We start from the raw sequence: 22,910 nt of genomic DNA, 5'->3' as shown, positions 1-22,910 counted from the left end.
CCTGGCAGCCACGGATGGTTAAAATCACTTTTAAGATCCCAGCAACTTCTTATCTGCACATCTACTACAGCTCAGAGAGTTAAATGGGCTCGTGCTGCACAGATACAACGGTTTTTGAGGTGACAGAAGCCTTTTACTGCCTTTGTACCTCCTCTCACTGACTCCTACCCGAGTTCATCTGTAATGTGAGTCACAACAGACAGTTTATTGACTGGATTCTGATGAGCTCCGCCTTTTATTGAGGAAAAATTTGAACAAACTGCCGCGCTGTGGAAAGAAGTTTTTACGATGATGTCATAAAGCTGATACGACACTCTGTCTCGTATCTGGGCGTGGTTGCATTCACATCTCATCGTGCCAGACTCTACTTGAATCGTGAGAGTGGGCTGGGGCCCGGGTGCGGTTCGTTTGCGTTGACACCACCCAAAAGAACTGGACTTTGGGCTCAAGTGCACTCGGATCCTGGACTGGGCCCCTAGTGTGAAAGCACCCTAAGTGATCAGTCTGGAGATGATAAAAAAAGGTTATCAGTACTGGCCATTAAGAGTTTAGAAATATTGGCTTTTTTTTTTAAATCCTACATCATGCACCCAAAATTCTAGCCTTCATTATTTTCAACCTCTAGTGCAGCTCACAGTCTGTTCCAGTGTTATTTAGAAGTTTTTGTGATGGTTGTTAAAGTCTGTGAGACTAAAAAAAAAAAAAAAAAAGGGAAAGCACAAAAAATGAAGCATAATAAAAAAGCACAAAGATGAATAACCCTGTGTCTTATTTGAAAGATAATGCAAATTAAAAAAAAAAAAAAAAAAACATGCCTTCTGGAGCATTATATCATATGTGACACTTTTCCAGTCATCACAGGTCACACCCACACATTCACACACTGATGGCAGAGGTTGCTATGGAGAACTGGCCATCCGTATTCGCTCAAACCCACAACCATCCAATCACAAGATGACCAGCCCTGACAGCTGAGCCACAGTCATGTTGGCATCTTTGACCCTCTCTACTTTCACAGCAGAGACTTTCATAACCGGAACTAAGGAGCAGAGGAGAGGACAAAGACACCTAACTTTTCTTCTTCGTGTGTTTTGTTGTGCCTGCTTCTTCCTCTTTGCTGTTTTTTTTTTAGTCAAACACTTATGAGGGTTGCTGCCACCTAGACTGGTGGGGAGATACTGCCATGAGTGAATTCCTTTTTTCCTCAGACATGTTTATCATGCAGGCAGAGCCTTGAGACAGCCTCAGAGATATCTGGCACCCCCCCCCCCCGAGGGTCCCAGACCCAGATTGGGAACCAAAGGCACCTCATTGATTCCACTGAATTAAGCCTTCTAATGAGGCAATATTGGCAATTTATTAAAAGCCTTAACTAATTGCATGTTAATTGCTTTCAGCAACAAATAATTTGCCTTGGAGAATGGGATCACTAAAAAACAGGTCCTGAAGAGTCTGACCAACGATGGCAGACAGAGCGATACTCACAGGAAAATGAGCTGACATTCAACCAACAATGTTCATACAGTAAATGTCTTTAGAAAATCACAGGATGGGCTTCAACTATAACAGAGATGTTACTGTCACCAAGCAACAGCCATGTGGAGACTTCTCAATATGGTTCAGTGTGATCTCCATCCTCAGCAGCGGCACACAGACGGACACGTGGTCTGTGATTCAGTGAGAAGACGTTCCTGCTAAACACAATCATCATCAGAGCTCAGACCTCTGCTCTGTTAACACGCCAACATGAGCCAGCGTGTCAGCAAGACACTGGAAGACACACACACACACCCAGACACCCCCTCTGACACACACACAGACACACACACTCTGACAGGATCACCAGAGCAGAGGCGTGATCCACTCGCTCTGATACTGAGGAAAACCACGCTGCTGGTAATTCACACAGTCAGTAATAAATCTGATATAAGCAGGCAGTGGGACGGATTTCCTGAAATTTAAACTCAGAAAATTATACTGATAACTGTTTGACACCACAGCAATAAGAATAAAGGTATTTTGCACCAAATTCAAAGAGAATTCTTGGCTTTAATGACCAAATTTGCTAGTAAATACCCATAATTGCTCTAAACTACATAAAAACTATGGTCTGTGCAGTTAGGATGTTGCACAGCCCTTCCTCCGTGTTTCAGTTCAGGGGAGTCCAAACTGTGACCTGTGGGCCGTAAGGACCAGTTTGGCTTTTAAATGTGGATTAAATAACAACAAAGAATGGAGGAAAGGAAACTGATGCTCAAACAGGAGCTAGTTACCCTGACTAACGGGTTCTAATGGGAAATAATTATTTTTCAACATTTTTTTTTTTTTTTTTTTACTTTTACTGCTTCAAATCTCTTCAACAACTTCAACCCTGACCCCTAAAAAAATAAATAAAAATTCAATGTTACACCCTTTTTATGCCAGTTATTTTACACCATGTCACTCCTTTTTTTATGGTAAAAAAACACAAAAACACCATATTTCCCATATAAAATGGTCAAGAAAGAAAAACGTTTTAAAAATAAATACAGTTTGGGCCATGTCAATGATGAGTTGTAAAATTGATTTTGATGCATTGAATTTTTTTTTTTTTTTTTGTAGTGCCAAATGCCATATTTTAGCTCCATTTGTCCTTGTATGTCCATATTCTGGACATACAGAAAACTGTTGATAAAACACTCTTTTTTCGAATTTTTTCATCTTTCACTTACTCAAATCTCTTCAACAACAAAAAAATAAATAAATAAAAATTCAATGTTACACCCTTTTTATGCCAGTTATTGTACTCTATGCCTATGACTTTGATTCAGTGAGATAGCGTCCATGCTAAACAGACGAGTCTATTGGTGCGTAAAACACGCCAGTTTTACCATCCTGTTCTCGAGCCGCCCCCTCTACCAAATCATATGCGAGCGAATGCATTTGTTCATGTTAGGTTTATTTTATGTACAGGCATAAAAAATCAGAGGAAATATGAAGGATATGAATCACGAACACATGCATTTCCACCTCTAACCAAAATGTGACTATGATTACGCTTATTATGCACATATATAAATTTACTGCATATTTGAGGTATGATATATTCCCCCCTATTGATCGAAAGCACCTGTGCATCCTCATGCATGTCCATCCACTTGCTATGAAGTGAGGGCAAAGTTGAAACTGTCCAAATGTCCCCCTTTCTTAGTCCCAGTCTGCAGAACTCAGAAGTAGCATTTTTGACTGTAAACACTCCACTTACGGCATGTCTGGCTGTAAACAAAGACGCAGATTCACACCCGAGCACACACTTAGGAGCACACAAACTTTTCCTCACACATGTAGCCCACTCTCAGACATCCATATCTAGTGGCATGAATCATTTCATTTAAGTCTGATGATGTTTAGTGGATGAAATAGTGCTTCAAACACTCTGAGTCCATGGAAGAAATCCTGCATGTGCGTTGCTGAAGGGGTTAAAATGGTGCAGTGGCACCATCTGCTTGATCACTGTGGAATGGTGAAATTTAGAGCCCTGGTGATCGAGTGACTGCATAGAAAAGGTTGCTATATGTTGTTTTGGTGTCATAGACTCACAGTCAAAAAACGTGTTTTTAATGGAAGTCTATTGTCCAGATTTTGGACAAACAAGGATGGAAGAAGCTATTAGGTAGAGCTTAATGGGCAACACAGTTTTTTTAATATGAAGAAAAATAATACCTTTGGCCAAATTTGATGTCTCAATCAATAAAAATGTGACTATCAACTCAAAATAATGATGATAAAAATGATGAATCTCCTCAAAATGGACATAGTAGGATCGGAGGGTTAAGGTTTTCTAAGGTTTTTTAAGCATTTTCTCTTGTCATATTTTTATCCTACAAGCACAGAGCATATATGAAACTGTGCCTCTAATGTAAGGGGTTAGAAATTGAAAAATGTGTGAAGAGAGTCCTGAAAAAAGTCTTTAAAAGTATCAAATTTAATCTCTGATGTTCTGTTGCCGGTGTAAGAGACCTAATGTGCTTCTGTTGTTTTCAGAATAAACAGCATGCTGGAGCCAAAAGTGAAGGTTTACGCCTGATTCATCACACAAGAGAGCAGAAAAGATGTACACAGAGACTCCAGGCAGCATCTGTGGGTTGGTTTGTTGAAGATTGGGCATGCTCTCCAAATCTCAAACATTCAACAAACTTTCTTAAGCACTGATGCCAGTGATTATTCAGTGAACATTATTCTGAGCCCATCCACAGAAAAGATCCAGATCTCATTCAGGTGACCTTGTGCAGGCCTGCAGGCCCCCGGTGGCCCCCGGTACTCCTCCATGTCAGTCAGCAGGAGGCAGGTCAGGAGGGGGCGGGCATTACCCTGCATGAAACCAAAGAGGAGTTCGGGATTCCTCTGGATTAATCATCACAGAGCGTCTAATAGAGCCATTAGGAGTAATTAACACAGCAGCAGAGTCCCGGCTACACCGAGCATGTGTTCGTGCTAGTGGAGCATCGCGCACAAGGATACTGTGTCATGTGCACAAGCTGTTGCTGTCTGAATAAATATTTGTGCTTTCTGCTGCTCTGCTGGGTTTGTGCGGCTCATGTATTTTTGTTGGCACGAGACGGTGAACATCTGCCTGACAGGGCCGGTTTTAGTGATGTGGAGGCCCAGGGCAAAGACCAATAAGAAGCCTTTCCACATTTAACTAAAGAAATCATAGCAAGTGAGCGAATTATTAAAAAGCATCTCTTTTTAGGTAACAAAGCCAGAGAGGACATTCCCAAACGTGAAACATTAAAACCCAACGAGGCACCTGGCTGCAGACCTCCATGAACACAGGAGTAGTTGATGACTGTAGGTGCATGTACAGTTGACTTCCTCTGGCGTATGTGTCAGCAGAACCTTCATTTACTTTACTCCACTGCTTTGAGCCACAGCCACAGAAAAAGCACAGCTGTAAAAGACCCCTCGCCCCTTCCACATTGCTCTATTCATATTAGAGGTGGGTGATATGGCCTTGATATTTTGCTATATCCCGATACACGATATATATCATGATACTTTGAAATGTCCTCTAAGTGGCTGTATAATGTTTAATCCAGCTCAAAATGACACTAGTTTGGTGATTAAAATAAAATCCTCTATTAGATTTTTAATGAAATTGTATGCAGAAAGGGTAAAAATCAAAATAAAGTCAAATTTAACACTGTGAATTTTGAAAAGGACTTCATTCAGTCTTTTACTAATAAATCAAAAATAAATCAATCATGAAAAACTCGGTCTTTTACAGTGAATGGAAAGTCCTGAAATGTTTTCTATGTTATGTTTACTATTGATGATTATTGTATGATTATTTTCCTCATTAAGGGAGAAGAAAACATTCACAAAACTCACCAATCCTGCATGCAGTAAAAGGCCAAAACCTGCAGTCTAGTCCACCATTCAGGCCAAAACCCTGCAGTCTAGTCCACCATTCAGGCCAAAACCCTGCAGTCTAGTCCACCATTCAGGTCAAACCCTGCAGTCTAGTCCACCATTCAGGCCAAAACCCTGCAGTCTAGTCCACCATTCAGGTCAAACCCTGCAGTCTAGTCCACCATTCAAGTCAGAACCCTGCAGTCTAGTCCACCATTCAGGCTCAAACCCTGCAGTCTAGTCCACCATTCAGGCCAAAACCCTGCAGTCTAGTCCACCATTCAGGCCAAACCCTGCAGTCTAGTCCACCAGTCAGGGTCAAACCCTGCAGTCTACTCCACCATTCAGGGTCAAAACCCTGCAGTCTAGTCCTCCATTCAGGGTCAAAACCCTGCAGTATAGTCCTCCATTCAGGGTCAAAACCCTGCAGTCTAGTCCTCCATTCAGGGTCAAAACCCTGCAGTCTAGTCCACCATTCAGGTCAAAACCCTACAGTCCAGTCCACCATTCAGGCTCAAACCCTGCATTCTAGTCCACCATTCAGGTCAAAACCCTGCAGTCCAGTCCACCATTCAGGCCAAAACCCTGCAGTCTACTCCACCATTCAGGCCAAACCCTGCAGTCTAGTCCACCATTCAGGCTCAAAACCCTGCAGTCTAGTCCTCCATTCAGGTCAAAACCCTGCAGTCTAGTCCACCATTCAGGTCAAAACCCTGCAGTCTAGTCCTCCATTCAGGTCAAAACCCTGCAGTCTAGTCCACCATTCAGGCAATAACCCTGCAGTCTAGTCCACCATTCGGGCTCAAACCCTGCATTCTAGTCCACCATTCAGGTCAAAGCCCTGCAGTCCAGTCCACCATTCAGGCCAAAACCCTGCAGTCTACTCCACCATTCAGGCCAAACCCTGCAGTCTAGTCCACCATTCAGGCTCAAAACCCTGCAGTCTAGTCCTCCATTCAGGTCAAAACCCTGCAGTCTAGTCCACCATTCAGGTCAAAACCCTGCAGTCTAGTCCTCCATTCAGGTCAAAACCCTGCAGTCTAGTCCACCATTCAGGTCAAAACCCTGCAGTCTAGTCCACCATTCAGGTCAAAACCCTGCAGTCTAGTCCTCCATTCAGGTCAAAACCCTGCAGTCTAGTCCACCATTCAGGCCAAAACCCTGCAGTCTAGTCCACCATTCAGGGCAAAACCCTGCAGTCTAGTCCACCATTCAGGCTCAAACCCTGCAGTCTAGTCCACCATTCAGGTCAAAACCCTGCAGTCTAGTCCACCATTCAGGCTAATACCCTACAGTCTAGTCCACCATTCAGGCCAAAACCCTGCAGTCTAGTCCACCATTCAGGCTCAAACCCTGCAGTGTACTCCACCATTCAGGCTAAAACCCTGCAGTCTAGTCCACCATTCAGGCCAAAACCCTGAAGTCTAGTCCACCATTCAGGCTCAAACCCTGCAGTCTAGTCCACCATTCAGGTTCAAACCCTGCAGTCTAGTCCACCATTCAAGCCAAAACCCTGCAGTCTGGTCCACCATTCAGGCAATAACCCTGCAGTCTAGTCCACCATTCAGGCTCAAACCCTGCAGTCTAGTCCACCATTCAGGGTCAAAACCCTGCAGTCTAGTCCACCATTCAGGTCAAAACCCTGCAGTCTAGTCCACCATTCAGGCTCAAACCCTGCAGTCCAGTCCAACATTCAGGTCAAAACCCTGCAGTCTAGTCCACCATTCAGGCTCAAACCCTGCAGTCCAGTCCAACATTCAGGTCAAAACCCTGCAGTCTAGTCCACCATTCAGGCTCAAACCCTGCAGTCTAGTCCACCATTCAGGTCAAAACCCTGCAGTCTTGTCCACCATTCAGGTCAAAACCCTGCAGTCTAGTCCACCATTCAGGTCAAAACCCTGCAGTCTACTCCACTATTCAGGCCAAACCCTGCAGTCTAGTCCACCATTCAGGCTCAAAACCCTGCAGTCTAGTCCACCATTCGGGCTAAAACCCTGCAGTCTAGTCCACCATTCAGGCCAAAACCCTGCAGTCCACTCCACCATTCAGGCTCAAAACCTGCAGTCTAGTCCACCATTCAGGCCAAAACCCTGCAGTCCACTCCACCATTCAGGCTCAAACCCTGCAGTCCACTCCACCATTCAGGCTCAAACCCTGCAGTCTAGTCCACCATTCAGGCCAAAACCCTGCAGTCTAGTCCACCATTCAGGCCAAAACCCTGCAGTCTAGTCCACCATTCAGGTCAAACCCTGCAGTCTAGTCCACCATTCAGGCTCAAACCCTGCATTCTAGTCCACCATTCAGGTCAAAACCCTGCAGTCCACTCCACCATTCAGGCTCAAACCCTGCAGTCTAGTCCACCATTCAGGCCAAAACCCTGCAGTCTAGTCCACCATTCAGGCCAAAACCCTGCAGTCTAGTCCACCATTCAGGTCAAACCCTGCAGTCTAGTCCACCATTCAGGCCAAAACCCTGCAGTCTAGTCCACCATTCAGGCCAAAACCCTGCAGTCTAGTCCACCATTCAGGTCAAACCCTGCAGTCTAGTCCACCATTCAGGCTCAAACCCTGCAGTCTAGTCCACCATTCAGGCCAAAACCCTGCAGTCTAGTCCACCATTCAGGCCAAACCCTGCAGTCTAGTCCACCAGTCAGGGTCAAACCCTGCAGTCTACTCCACCATTCAGGGTCAAAACCCTGCAGTCTAGTCCTCCATTCAGGGTCAAAACCCTGCAGTATAGTCCTCCATTCAGGGTCAAAACCCTGCAGTCTAGTCCTCCATTCAGGGTCAAAACCCTGCAGTCTAGTCCACCATTCAGGTCAAAACCCTACAGTCCAGTCCACCATTCAGGCTCAAACCCTGCAGTCCAGTCCAACATTCAGGTCAAAACCCTGCAGTCTAGTCCACCATTCAGGCAATAACCCTGCAGTCTAGTCCACCATTCGGGCTCAAACCCTGCATTCTAGTCCACCATTCAGGTCAAAACCCTGCAGTCCACTCCACCATTCAGGCTCAAAACCTGCAGTCCAGTCCACCATTCAGGCCAAAACCCTGCAGTCCAGTCCACCATTCAGGCCAAAACCCTGCAGTCTACTCCACAATTCAGGCCAAACCCTGCAGTCTAGTCCACCATTCAGGCTCAAAACCCTGCAGTCTAGTCCTCCATTCAGGTCAAAACCCTGCAGTCTAGTCCACCATTCAGGTCAAAACCCTGCAGTCTAGTCCACCATTCAGGTCAAAACCCTGCAGTCTAGTCCTCCATTCAGGTCAAAACCCTGCAGTCTAGTCCACCATTCAGGCCAAAACCCTGCAGTCTAGTCCACCATTCAGGGCAAAACCCTGCAGTCTAGTCCACCATTCAGGCTCAAACCCTGCAGTCTAGTCCACCATTCAGGTCAAAACCCTGCAGTCTAGTCCACCATTCAGGCTAATACCCTACAGTCTAGTCCACCATTCAGGCCAAAACCCTGCAGTCTAGTCCACCATTCAGGCTCAAACCCTGCAGTGTACTCCACCATTCAGGCTAAAACCCTGCAGTCTAGTCCACCATTCAGGCCAAAACCCTGCAGTCTAGTCCACCATTCAGGCTCAAACCCTGCAGTCTAGTCCACCATTCAGGCTCAAACCCTGCAGTCTAGTCCACCATTCAAGCCAAAACCCTGCAGTCTGGTCCACCATTCAGGCAATAACCCTGCAGTCTAGTCCACCATTCAGGCTCAAACCCTGCAGTCTAGTCCACCATTCAGGGTCAAAACCCTGCAGTCTAGTCCACCATTCAGGTCAAAACCCTGCAGTCTAGTCCACCATTCAGGCTCAAACCCTGCAGTCCAGTCCAACATTCAGGTCAAAACCCTGCAGTCTAGTCCACCATTCAGGCTCAAACCCTGCAGTCCAGTCCAACATTCAGGTCAAAACCCTGCAGTCTAGTCCACCATTCAGGCTCAAACCCTGCAGTCTAGTCCACCATTCAGGTCAAAACCCTGCAGTCTTGTCCACCATTCAGGTCAAAACCCTGCAGTCTAGTCCACCATTCAGGTCAAAACCCTGCAGTCTACTCCACCATTCAGGCCAAACCCTGCAGTCTAGTCCACCATTCAGGCTCAAAACCCTGCAGTCTAGTCCACCATTCGGGCTAAAACCCTGCAGTCTAGTCCACCATTCAGGCCAAAACCCTGCAGTCCACTCCACCATTCAGGCTCAAAACCTGCAGTCTAGTCCACCATTCAGGCCAAAACCCTGCAGTCCACTCCACCATTCAGGCTCAAACCCTGCAGTCTAGTCCACCATTCAGGCTAAAACCCTGCAGTCTAGTCCACCATTCAGGCCAAAACCCTGCAGTCTAGTCCACCATTCAGGCCAAAACCCTGCAGTCTGGTCCACCATTCAGGCAATAACCCTGCAGTCCACTCCACCATTCAGGCTCAAACCCTGCAGTCTAGTCCACCATTCAGGCTCAAACCCTGCAGTCCACTCCACCATTCAGGCTCAAACCCTGCAGTCTAGTCCACCATTCAGGCCAAAACCCTGCAGTCCACTCCACCATTCAGGCTCAAAACCTGCAGTCTAGTCCACCATTCAGGCTAAAACCCTGCAGTCCACTCCACCATTCAGGCTCAAAACCTGCAGTCTAGTCCACCATTCAGGCCAAAACCCTGCAGTCTAGTCCACCATTCAGGCTCAAACCCTGCAGTCTAGTCCACCATTCAGGCTAAAACCCTGCAGTCTAGTCCACCATTCAGGCCAAAACCCTGCAGTCTAGTCCACCATTCAGGCCAAAACCCTGCAGTCTGGTCCACCATTCAGGCAATAACTCTGCAGTCCACTCCACCATTCAGGCTCAAACCCTGCAGTCTAGTCCACCATTCAGGCTCAAACCCTGCAGTCTAGTCCACCATTCAGGCTAAAACCCTGCAGTCTAGTCCACCATTCAGGCCAAAACCCTGCAGTCTAGTCCACCATTCAGGCTCAAACCCTGCAGTCTGGTCCACCATTCAGGCAATAACCCTGCAGTCTAGTCCACCATTCAGGCTCAAACCCTGCAGTCCAGTCCACCATTCAGGCTCAAACCCTGCAGTCTACTCCACCATTCAGGGTCAAAACCCTGCAGTCTACTCCACCATTCAGGCTCAAACCCTGCAGTCTACTCCACCATTCAGGGTCAAAACCCTGCAGTCTAGTCCACCATTCAGGCTCAAACCCTGCAGTCCAGTCCACCATTCAGGCTCAAACCCTGCAGTCTACTCCACCATTCAGGGTCAAAACCCTGCAGTCTAGTCCACCATTCAGGTCAAAACCCTGCAGTCTACTCCACCATTCAGGCTCAAACCCTGCAGTCTAGTCCACCATTCAGGCTCAAACCCTGCAGTCTAGTCCACCATTCAGGCCAAAACCCTGCAGTCTAGTCCACCATTCAGGCCAAACCCTGCAGTCTAGTCCACCAGTCAGGGTCAAACCCTGCAGTCTACTCCACCATTCAGGGTCAAAACCCTGCAGTCTAGTCCTCCATTCAGGGTCAAAACCCTGCAGTATAGTCCTCCATTCAGGGTCAAAACCCTGCAGTCTAGTCCTCCATTCAGGGTCAAAACCCTGCAGTCTAGTCCACCATTCAGGTCAAAACCCTACAATCCAGTCCACCATTTAGGCTCAAACCCTGCAGTCTAGTCCACCATTCAGGCTAAAACCCTGCAGTCTAGTCCACCATTCAGGCCAAAACCCTGCAGTCTAGTCCACCATTCAGGCTCAAACCCTGCAGTCTGGTCCACCATTCAGGCAATAACCCTGCAGTCTAGTCCACCATTCAGGCTCAAACCCTGCAGTCCAGTCCACCATTCAGGCTCAAACCCTGCAGTCTACTCCACCATTCAGGGTCAAAACCCTGCAGTCTACTCCACCATTCAGGGTCAAAACCCTGCAGTCTACTCCACCATTCAGGGTCAAAACACTGCAGTCTAGTCCACCATTCAGGCTCAAACCCTGCAGTCCAGTCCACCATTCAGGCTCAAACCCTGCAGTCTAGTCCACCATTCAGGGTCAAAACCCTGCAGTCTAGTCCACCATTCAGGTCAAAACCCTGCAGTCTACTCCACCATTCACGCTCAAACCCTGCAGTCTAGTCCACCATTCAGGCTCAAACCCTGCAGTCTGGTCCACCATTCAGGCTCAAACCCTGCAGTCTACTCCACCATTCAGGCTCAAACCCTGCAGTCTAGTCCACCATTCAGGCTCAAACCCTGCAGTCTAGTCCACCATTCAGGCCAAACCCTGCAGTCTAGTCCACCAGTCAGGGTCAAACCCTGCAGTCTACTCCACCATTCAGGGTCAAAACCCTGCAGTCTAGTCCTCCATTCAGGGTCAAAACCCTGCAGTATAGTCCTCCATTCAGGGTCAAAACCCTGCAGTCTAGTCCTCCATTCAGGGTCAAAACCCTGCAGTCTAGTCCACCATTCAGGTCAAAACCCTACAGTCCAGTCCACCATTCAGGCTCAAACCCTGCAGTCCAGTCCAACATTCAGGTCAAAACCCTGCAGTCTAGTCCACCATTCAGGCAATAACCCTGCAGTCTAGTCCACCATTCGGGCTCAAACCCTGCATTCTAGTCCACCATTCAGGTCAAAACCCTGCAGTCCACTCCACCATTCAGGCTCAAAACCTGCAGTCCAGTCCACCATTCAGGCCAAAACCCTGCAGTCTACTCCACCATTCAGGCCAAACCCTGCAGTCTAGTCCACCATTCAGGCTCAAAACCCTGCAGTCTAGTCCTCCATTCAGGTCAAAACCCTGCAGTCTATTCCACCATTCAGGTCAAAACCCTGCAGTCCACTCCACCATTCAGGTCAAAACCCTGCAGTCTAGTCCTCCATTCAGGTCAAAACCCTGCAGTCTAGTCCACCATTCAGGCCAAAACCCTGCAGTCTAGTCCACCATTCAGGGCAAAACCCTGCAGTCTAGTCCACCATTCAGGCTCAAACCCTGCAGTCTAGTCCACCATTCAGGTCAAAACCCTGCAGTCTAGTCCACCATTCAGGCTAATACCCTACAGTCTAGTCCACCATTCAGGCCAAAACCCTGCAGTCTAGTCCACCATTCAGGCTCAAACCCTGCAGTGTACTCCACCATTCAGGCTCAAACCCTGCAGTCTAGTCCACCATTCAGGCCAAAACCCTGCAGTCTAGTCCACCATTCAGGCTCAAACCCTGCAGTCTAGTCCACCATTCAGGCTCAAACCCTGCAGTCTAGTCCACCATTCAAGCCAAAACCCTGCAGTCTGGTCCACCATTCAGGCAATAACCCTGCAGTCTAGTCCACCATTCAGGCTCAAACCCTGCAGTCTAGTCCACCATTCAGGTCAAAACCCTGCAGTCTAGTCCACCATTCAGGTCAAAACCCTGCAGTCTAGTCCACCATTCAGGCTCAAACCCTGCAGTCCAGTCCAACATTCAGGTCAAAACCCTGCAGTCTAGTCCACCATTCAGGCTCAAACCCTGCAGTCCAGTCCAACATTCAGGTCAAAACCCTGCAGTCTAGTCCACCATTCAGGCAATAACCCTGCAGTCTAGTCCACCATTCAGGTCAAAACCCTGCAGTCTTGTCCACCATTCAGGTCAAAACCCTGCAGTCTAGTCCACCATTCAGGTCAAAACCCTGCAGTCTACTCCACTATTCAGGCCAAACCCTGCAGTCTAGTCCACCATTCAGGCTCAAAACCCTGCAGTCTAGTCCACCATTCGGGCTAAAACCCTGCAGTCTAGTCCACCATTCAGGCCAAAACCGTGCAGTCCACTCCACCATTCAGGCTCAAAACCTGCAGTCTAGTCCACCATTCAGGCCAAAACCCTGCAGTCCACTCCACCATTCAGGCTAAAACCCTGCAGTCTAGTCCACCATTCAGGCCAAAACCCTGCAGTCTAGTCCACCATTCAGGCCAAAACCCTGCAGTCTGGTCCACCATTCAGGCAATAACCCTGCAGTCTAGTCCACCATTCAGGCTCAAACCCTGCAGTGTACTCCACCATTCAGGCTCAAACCCTGCAGTCTAGTCCACCATTCAGGCCAAAACCCTGCAGTCTAGTCCACCATTCAGGCTCAAACCCTGCAGTCTAGTCCACCATTCAGGCTCAAACCCTGCAGTCTAGTCCACCATTCAAGCCAAAACCCTGCAGTCTGGTCCACCATTCAGGCAATAACCCTGCAGTCTAGTCCACCATTCAGGCTCAAACCCTGCAGTCTAGTCCACCATTCAGGTCAAAACCCTGCAGTCTAGTCCACCATTCAGGTCAAAACCCTGCAGTCTAGTCCACCATTCAGGCTCAAACCCTGCAGTCCAGTCCAACATTCAGGTCAAAACCCTGCAGTCTAGTCCACCATTCAGGCTCAAACCCTGCAGTCCAGTCCAACATTCAGGTCAAAACCCTGCAGTCTAGTCCACCATTCAGGCTCAAACCCTGCAGTCTAGTCCACCATTCAGGTCAAAACCCTGCAGTCTTGTCCACCATTCAGGTCAAAACCCTGCAGTCTAGTCCACCATTCAGGTCAAAACCCTGCAGTCTACTCCACTATTCAGGCCAAACCCTGCAGTCTAGTCCACCATTCAGGCTCAAAACCCTGCAGTCTAGTCCACCATTCGGGCTAAAACCCTGCAGTCTAGTCCACCATTCAGGCCAAAACCGTGCAGTCCACTCCACCATTCAGGCTCAAAACCTGCAGTCTAGTCCACCATTCAGGCCAAAACCCTGCAGTCCACTCCACCATTCAGGCTAAAACCCTGCAGTCTAGTCCACCATTCAGGCCAAAACCCTGCAGTCTAGTCCACCATTCAGGCCAAAACCCTGCAGTCTGGTCCACCATTCAGGCAATAACCCTGCAGTCTAGTCCACCATTCAGGCCAAAACCCTGCAGTCCACTCCACCATTCAGGCTCAAAACCTGCAGTCTAGTCCACCATTCAGGCCAAAACCCTGCAGCCCACTCCACCATTCAGGCTCAAAACCTGCAGTCTAGTCCACCATTCAGGCCAAAACCCTGCAGTCCACTCCACCATTCAGGCTCAAAACCTGCAGTCTACTCCACCATTCAGGCTCAAACCCTGCAGTCTAGTCCACCATTCAGGCTAAAACCCTGCAGTCTAGTCCACCATTCAGGCAATAACCCTGCAGTCTAGTCCACCATTCAGGCCAAAACCCTGCAGTCTGGTCCACCATTCAGGCAATAACCCTGCAGTCCACTCCACCATTCAGGCTCAAACCCTGCAGTCTAGTCCACCATTCAGGCTAAAACCCTGCAGTCTAGTCCACCATTCAGGCCAAAACCCTGCAGTCTAGTCCACCATTCAGGCTCAAACCCTGCAGTCTAGTCCACCATTCAGGCTCAAACCCTGCAGTCTAGTCCACCATTCAGGCTCAAACCCTGCAGTCTAGTCCACCATGCAGGCGAAAACCCTGCAGTCTAGTCCACCATTCAGGTCAAACCCTGCAGTCTAGTCCACCATTCAGGTCAAACCCTGCAGTCTAGTCCACCATTCAGGTCAAAACCCTGCAGTCTGGTCCACCATTCAGGCTCAAACCCTGCAGTCTAGTCCACCATTCGGGCTCAAACCCTGCATTCTAGTCCACCATTCAGGTCAAAACCCTGCAGTCTAGTCCTCCATTCAGGTCAAAACCCTGCAGTCTAGTCCACCATTCAGGCTCAAACCCTGCAGTCTAGTCCACCATTCAGGCTCAAACCCTGCAGTCTAGTCCACCATTCAGGCTCAAACCCTGCAGTCTAGTCCACCATTCAGGCTAAAACCCTGCAGTCTAGTCCACCATTCAGGCCAAAACCCTGCAGTCTAGTCCACCATTCAGGCTCAAACCCTGCAGTCTACTCCACCATTCAGGCAAAAACCCTGCAGTCTAGTCCACCATTCAGGCAAAAACCCTGCAGTCTAGTCCACCATTCAGGCTCAAACCCTGCAGTCTAGTCCACCATTCAGGTCAAAACCCTGCAGTCTTGTCCACCATTCAGGTCAAAACCCTGCAGTCTAGTCCACCATTCAGGCCAAAACCTGCAGTCTACTCCACCATTCAGGCTCAAAACCCTGCAGTCTAGTCCACCATTCAGGCTCAAACCCTGCAGTCTACTCCACCATTCCGGCTCAAACCCTGCAGTCTAGTCCACCATTCAGGCTAAAACCCTGCAGTCTAGTCCACCATTCAGGCCAAAAGCCTGCGGTCCACTCCACCATTCAGGCTCAAACCCTGCAGTCTAGTCCACCATTCAGGCTCAAACCCTGCAGTCTAGTCCACCATTCAGGCTCAAACCCTGCAGTCTAGTCCACCATTCAGGCCAAAACCCTGCAGTCTAGTCCACCATTCAGGCTAAAACCCTGCAGTCTAGTCCACCATTCAGGCCAAAAGCCTGCGGTCCACTCCACCATTCAGGCTCAAACCCTGCAGTCTAGTCCACCATTCAGGCTCAAACCCTGCAGTCTAGTCCACCATTCAGGCTAAAACCCTGCAGTCTAGTCCACCATTCAGGCCAAAACCCTGCAGTCTAGTCCACCATTCAGGCTCAAACCCTGCAGTCTGGTCCACCATTCAGGCAATAACCCTGCAGTCTAGTCCACCATTCAGGCTCAAACCCTGCAGTCTAGTCCACCATTCAGGCTCAAACCCTGCAGTCTAGTCCACCATTCAGGGCAAAAACCATGCATAAACGTCCACCATTCAGGTCAAAACCATGCAGTCTAGTCCACCATTCAGGCAAAAACCCTGCAGTCTAGTCCACCATTCAGGCTCAAACCCTGCAGTCCAGTCCACCATTCAGGCTCAAACCCTGCAGTCTACTCCACCATTCAGGGTCAAAACCCTGCAGTCTAGTCCACCATTCAGGTCAAAACCCTGCAGTCTACTCCACCATTCAGGCTCAAACCCTGCAGTCTAGTCCACCATTCAGGCTCAAACCCTGCAGTCTAGTCCACCATTCAGGCTCAAACCCTGCAGTCTACTCCACCATTCAGGGTCAAAACCCTGCAGTCTAGTCCACCATTCAGGTCAAAACCCTGCAGTCTACTCCACCATTCAGGCTCAAACCCTGCAGTCTAGTCCACCATTCAGGCTCAAACCCTGCAGTCTAGTCCACCATTCAGGCTCAAACCCTGCAGTCTAGTCCACCATTCAGGCTAAAACCCTGCAGTCTAGTCCACCATTCAGGCCAAAACCCTGCAGTCTAGTCCACCATTCAGGCTCAAACCCTGCAGTCTAGTCCACCATTCAGGCAATAACCCTGCAGTCTAGTCCACCATTCAGGCTCAAACCCTGCAGTCCAGTCCACCATTCAGGCTCAAACCCTGCAGTCTACTCCACCATTCAGGGTCAAAACCCTGCAGTCTAGTCCACCATTCAGGTCAAAACCCTGCAGTCTACTCCACCATTCAGGGTCAAAACCCTGCAGTCTACTCCACCATTCAGGGTCAAAACCCTGCAGTCTAGTCCACCATTCAGGCTCAAACCCTGCAGTCCAGTCCACCATTCAGGCTCAAACCCTGCAGTCTACTCCACCATTCAGGGTCAAAACCCTGCAGTCTAGTCCACCATTCAGGTCAAAACCCTGCAGTCTACTCCACCATTCAGGCTCAAACCCTGCAGTCTAGTCCACCATTCAGGCTCAAACCCTGCAGTCTAGTCCACCATTCAGGCTCAAACCCTGCAGTCTAGTCCACCATTCAGGCTCAAACCCTGCAGTCTAGTCCACCATTCAGGCTAAAACCCTGCAGTCTATGTCTTCCATGTTTGAAATAAACTTCACTAACTGAGTAACTTTTTCACATCAAGTACAAAATGTATTTTACTTTAAACCCCCCCTGCAGGGATAGGTAACTCTGGTTATTGAGAGGGACACATAATATTCTTAATCCAACCATTGCAGTCTATTACACCATTCAGGCAAAACCCTGCAGTCTAGTCCACCATTCATCACCCTGCAAATGCAAATAACCATTAGTTTAATCAGTCCTCACCATTCAAACTTAAACTGTTAAATAAAACACTATAATACTGGACTTTACTGTAGTATGTTCAACATTCAGGCCTACCCTGCAGTCTATTCCACCATTCAGGCTAAACCCTGCAGTCTATCACCATTCTGAGGCTCAAACCCTGACAGTTTGAGGCAATCATAGCTGTATTTTCTTGCAAACATATACCACACACTAGTCCACCATTCAGGCTCAAACCCTGCAGTCTACTCCACCATTCAGTTAATGGCAGATTTGATCAAGTTTTCCTTATTTTAACAGTTTCTTGATATAAGGAGTAAAAACGTTTAGATAAGAAGTCAGGAATGTGGGAAAAGTAATAAATCTGTGTTTTAATTTCACATTTTCAATTTAGCATCCCACAGTCAGGACTCAAACTTAGGATTCTGACATTTCATTTCGTACTTTGAGCATTTCAACTCATAATTTTGACTTCTCATATTAATATTTTGAGCTTTAAGATTCATAATTCTAATTTTAAGTCATATTTTGACCTTTTTAACAAATTATTTTGTATTTTATCTCATATTTTCAACTCCAAACTTTGTCTTCATAATCCCTAGTTTGACCTTTTGGACTCACAATTTAAAATTTTAATCATATTTTTACCTTTTAAACTCATGATTACGTAATTTTATTTTGACACAAAAATTAGCGATTCTGACTTTGTTCTAATATATTTGCCTTTTTAAAAACTACTATTCAATTTTTCAAACTTAAACTGTTAAATAAAACACTATAATACTGGACTTTACTGTAGTATGTTCAACTTGCCTAGCATTTATTACATCTAACTGCGTATATCAAAGATTCTGACAGCGACAGTTTGAGGCAATCATAGCTGTATTTTCTTGCAAACATATACCACACACAGAATTATGAATCGTTTCTATTTTTCTATTTTAATGGCAGATTTGATCAAGTTTTCCTTATTTTAACAGTTTCTTGATATAAGGAGTAAAAACGTTTAGATAAGAAGTCAGGAATGTGGGAAAAGTAATAAATCTGTGTTTTAATTTCACATTTTCAATTTAGCATCCCACAGTCAGGACTCAAACTTAGGATTCTGACATTTCATTTCGTACTTTGAGCATTTCAACTCATAATTTTGACTTCTCATATAATATTTTGAGCTTTAAGATTCATAATTCTAATTTTTAAGTCATATTTTGACCTTTTTAACAAATTATTTTGTATTTTATCTCATATTTTCAACTCCAAACTTTGTCTTCATAATCCCCTAGTTTGACCTTTTGGACTCACAATTTAAAATTTTAATCATATTTTTACCTTTTAAACTCATGATTACGAATTTTATTTTGACATTTTAAACTAGCGATTCTGACTTCCTTTCTAATATATTTGCCTTTTAAAACACTATTTTTCAATTTCATTTTCATGTTTTGACCATTTTGAACTCATAAATGTATTTTTCTCAGATTGGAGGCTTTAAACTTATCTTTTTAACGTTTTAAATGTCAAAATCAATCATCATCAGTGCTAGGGTTTTTTTTACCTCTGACAAGGAGGTTAGGTGATCAGGTGGGTTTGTTTGTTTGTTAGCAACATAACTCAAAAAGTTGTGGACGGATTTTGATGAAATTTTCAGGAAATGGCATGAGGAAGAACTGATTAGATTTTGAGAGTGATCCGGATCACCACCTGGATCCAGGATTTTTATTAAAGGATTCTGTACTATTGGGAGATAGGGCTAATGGCGGAGCTCTGCGCTGTTACCACTTTACACCAGGCTGGCAGACATGAGTAACTTCAATCCAAGCAGCATTTTAGCTGTGTTTCTATTCAACGTTTTGGAGTTTATAGAGTTTGAAAGACGCACGCCCGGTTGAGGAGACGAGTCGGAGCGTAACAGAGAGAAAGACAGTGAATTGTAGCGAGAATACTCACAATGCTGGGAGGAATAGAGGAATATTCACCCTCTGCCATGACTTCCAGTTGTCTGTTGGGACCATGGGTGAGACTGTCAGTGCATCTGTTGGCACGCATAGCGAAGCCAATACTCTGCCTCTCTGTGTTTCTACCCGATCGGGGAGGGAGTGATCGGCGAATGCCGCGGTGGGGGCCACATGGGGATGGACCCAGGAATTTTTTAAAGGATCCTTCACTATTGGGAGATAGGGCTAATGGCGGAGGTCTGCGCTCTCTGAGTGCTTTTCTACTTTGTTTCATAGGCTACTTTTTTACTGGTGAAACAAGGTTGAGAGTTTCTGGTTAAAAAGGTGACCCTGTTTGGCCCTCAGGTTAGACCTGAATCCAGAATCCGGCCCCTGCTGTGACTGGGTTTGACAACCGGCTATAAAGGCTAAAAATCACTCGAACTTAAAATTGTTTAAGTCTGAAGACTGAAGTTAGAATTGCTGCTTGAATGAACACTGGTCTGCAGATGTTGTAAAATCAGTGATTTGTAATCATCTTAATATTCATCAGATTAATGATGGTGAGGATTTTTAGTGATCATCCAGCAGCCTCTCTCTCCTCCCTCTTTAAAGTCGTTTTAAATGCATTCACTGACAGAGAGCACATCTGGAGCAGCTACCTGCCTCTGCTCACGGTTAAACCGTCTATACACTCCTCACTTTAACACACACGCGCGCGCACACGCGCAATCACTATAAGGGTCGTGCAACAAAACAATGAGAAAATGCTGATTGATCCAGGTTCCGAGAGTGGGTACAGTGGGTAGGAACGTGGAGGAAAACACGACCCGATCCACGAGCACACGCTGAGCTTCATGCACACTACGCCCCTTTTCCTCTCTGGCCTAAGGCTGGGGGGGTTATTAGCAGATCCGCCCCAGGGGCAGATTTAAGGCCAGCTATATTTCCCCTCACTGTGAATTATTCATCCACACGGTCACTCTCTCACATGCACGGAGCAGAAAAAGGCTCCAGGAAGCTGCAGCAGCATCCGATCGGTGATCGGAGGAAAAGCATCCCGAGCCTGAACGCACAGACACGGGGGGAGAGAGCGGCTGCAGCCCGCTAAGAGAGACACAGAGACGGGGAGAAAGAAGCAGGCTGTACCCACCTGTAATATCCTTAGTCACACTCACGAAACCAGTGATCTCTCTCGAAGCCATGTCTGCTCCTCTCTCTCTCTCAGAAACGGACAACAGGGGGGCTGCTCTCTCTCTCTTTCTCTCTCCCCATCATTCCAGCAGAGCATCAGACTGCCCGATGCTTCCTGGAAGAAGAAACCGAGTGGATGTGGTGAGAGGAGGCTGGCTGATGGAGGGAGGGAGGGGTGGGGAGGAGGGGCGGGGATCACTGGGAGAACGAGGCAGCTGTAGCTACCTGTGAAAGCCTGAGGTCCACATCCACACAGATACAGGCAGGAAGAAAGTTTCAGTGGAATCAAAGCTAGAAAGGAAACATGCAGGTGTCTTCAACATGATGGCAGAGCAAACTTACAGATGCTCCATTTAAATGAGTTTTATCTTTGTCCTTCAAGGGTTAAATATCCAGATCTCCTTTCAGCAGCTGGAGGGGCGTCCACTTCAGAGTCTGACTGACAGCAGCTGGATGTGGAAGCTCCTTAAAGCTCAGACCGTTCAAATTAAAGCTTTCACTCGCTAGAAATTCATTTAAACTTAAAAAGTAAAACCGTGCGTATTTGGTACATTATTTCTTTGTTGTAACAACGCTCCTTGGTAATAAATCTTGTTGGAAAGTCTGTTTATTACCCTTTTAAATGGAGCCATTTGTAAGGATCATGCATTTGTGGGATGAGCAGCAGAGCAAAGTATGTGGGTTGCACCCATGAAAAATGTGCCAGTGCCAAACAGCTGATTCTGCCACTGACTCTTGTTGGGTGTTTGGTGGATTGGACAGAGGTGTCAGAAGTATTCACATTCATTACTCAGGTAGAAGTATCGATACTAGGGTTTAAAAAGACTTCTTGTGCTGTTACACGGTTAACTTATCTATGTTAAGTTCTGATTTAGACAGTGTTTAAGTTTAGTTTCTGTTTTGCACTGTTGCTTTAAGAAGCTTAGGGAATCAGCCAGTAGTGATGTCATGTGACTCAACCAGGAAATAGAAAAATGACAACACTGAGGTGTATCACGGCACAAGCCTTTGGTAGCATCGTGGGTATGTATGGTTCATTTGTTCGTAATCTTTATCCTCAGATAAGTATTTTTAGGAGGAATGTTTAGTTCTGTGAAGTTTGATATCATGTTTGTTTAAGATGCTTTCTGATCATTAGCTTAGCTTCATTAGCTGTCAGGAGTAGACAAGAATACACGGACATTCATACTTTAGTTCATTATGAGAAAGAAGATAAAAAACAACCCCAGATGTAATTCATATAATTTACTGCTACTTCATTTCAGCTTGTTTTCATTCTGGCTTGTCATCGTTCAAAAAAACACAAATAAAAACCCCAAAAACTATCCAGATAAATCGCTCTATCCGGACAGAGTGAATGTGATTGTGGTTGGATGAGAAGTATAAACATAATACCATTCTGACACCCTATTGGTTTGTACGCAATCAATGCACTTTTTAACATGACAAATCACGTCACACTCCAGCAAGGAAGTAGCAGACGTATGTAGCCTAGTGCGAAGACGTCCGAGACTCAAGAGACCTGGAGCGAAATGTGACAGAAGCCAGATAAAGTTCCTGCAAGTCGGCATTCCGGTGGTTGAGAAAAATGGATACAAAGTTGTTTTCTTCAAAATGATCATTTTCCATTTTTTCTAATTTTATGTAAGTCCGACATTTAAACTACCCGTTTGATGAAAAAAGTAACACAAATGTGATATTTAAAAGTGTTCATTTTGTGTTTTAAATGCCCTGTTTTCGGAGTTGTTGCGGGGAGATTGAGGGGAGGGTAAAGTGAAACTGCTGGCTGATAATTGGCCACTCAGCCTGCCATTGTTCCCAGTTTGGCCCATTGAGATGGACAATAACAAACACCGCATGGCTCAAACGCCACCCCTCCCCCAGCACATAAAAACAGCTGTTCCTACTTGTCACCTTTATCAACAAGCCTCAAGATGCACCCTGCAGCGAAGAGACGATGAAGAAGCGGCAAGAAGTATCAACAGGGACGACTTCAGGATTACTCGACAGTGAAAGTTTGATGAGGGCGGATTTCCTGTGGGAATATTTTAAAGACCGTCACCAGTCGGATTCAGAAGCTTGGTTTAGGTGGACTTTATGTAAATGTGGCCCCTTTGTTCACGCCCATTACCTGGCCTGCCTGAAGGTAGGAAAAGTCCTGACACTTTGAGCCTGGTTTTCTCAGAACAAACAGAAACTAGAAGTTAACATTCAAAAGAGAATGTCTTTGTAAAATATGCTCAGATTAAGGTGTGTGATACACCATTTGAAAGCTTGGAATCTACCCTTTCATAATGTGTAAAAAAAAACTCAAAAATGACCTCAGACGACTTGCAGGAATTTTTACCAGCTTTGGTCACAAATGTCCCAACCAATCACCAGCGAGGAGGTTGGTAGTACACATACTGTATATGGTTCTTGA

The 22,910-nt window shown here is 46.4% G+C and overlaps 1 protein-coding gene across 1 annotated transcript in view; it reads right to left on the bottom strand.

Annotated features, from left to right (window-relative positions):
- Nucleotides 1–20,544, bottom strand: part of LOC121512526 (capping protein, Arp2/3 and myosin-I linker protein 3-like) — a 105,176-nt gene extending 84,632 nt beyond the window's left edge. The window contains exon 1 of the mRNA XM_041791828.1: nucleotides 20,448–20,544. Within this exon, the coding sequence (XP_041647762.1) occupies nucleotides 20,448–20,499 (52 nt within the window). The 5' untranslated portion in view covers nucleotides 20,500–20,544. The remainder of the gene's footprint in view (nucleotides 1–20,447) is intronic.
- Between the last annotated feature and the right edge of the window lie 2,366 nt (nucleotides 20,545–22,910).

The sequence above is a fragment of the Cheilinus undulatus genome, linkage group 7 (assembly GCF_018320785.1).
Source record: "Cheilinus undulatus linkage group 7, ASM1832078v1, whole genome shotgun sequence".
Taxonomy (NCBI): Eukaryota; Metazoa; Chordata; class Actinopteri; order Labriformes; family Labridae; genus Cheilinus; species Cheilinus undulatus.
The sequence above is the reverse complement of the archived record's forward strand: the minus strand, read 5'-3'. Positions and strand labels throughout refer to the sequence as shown.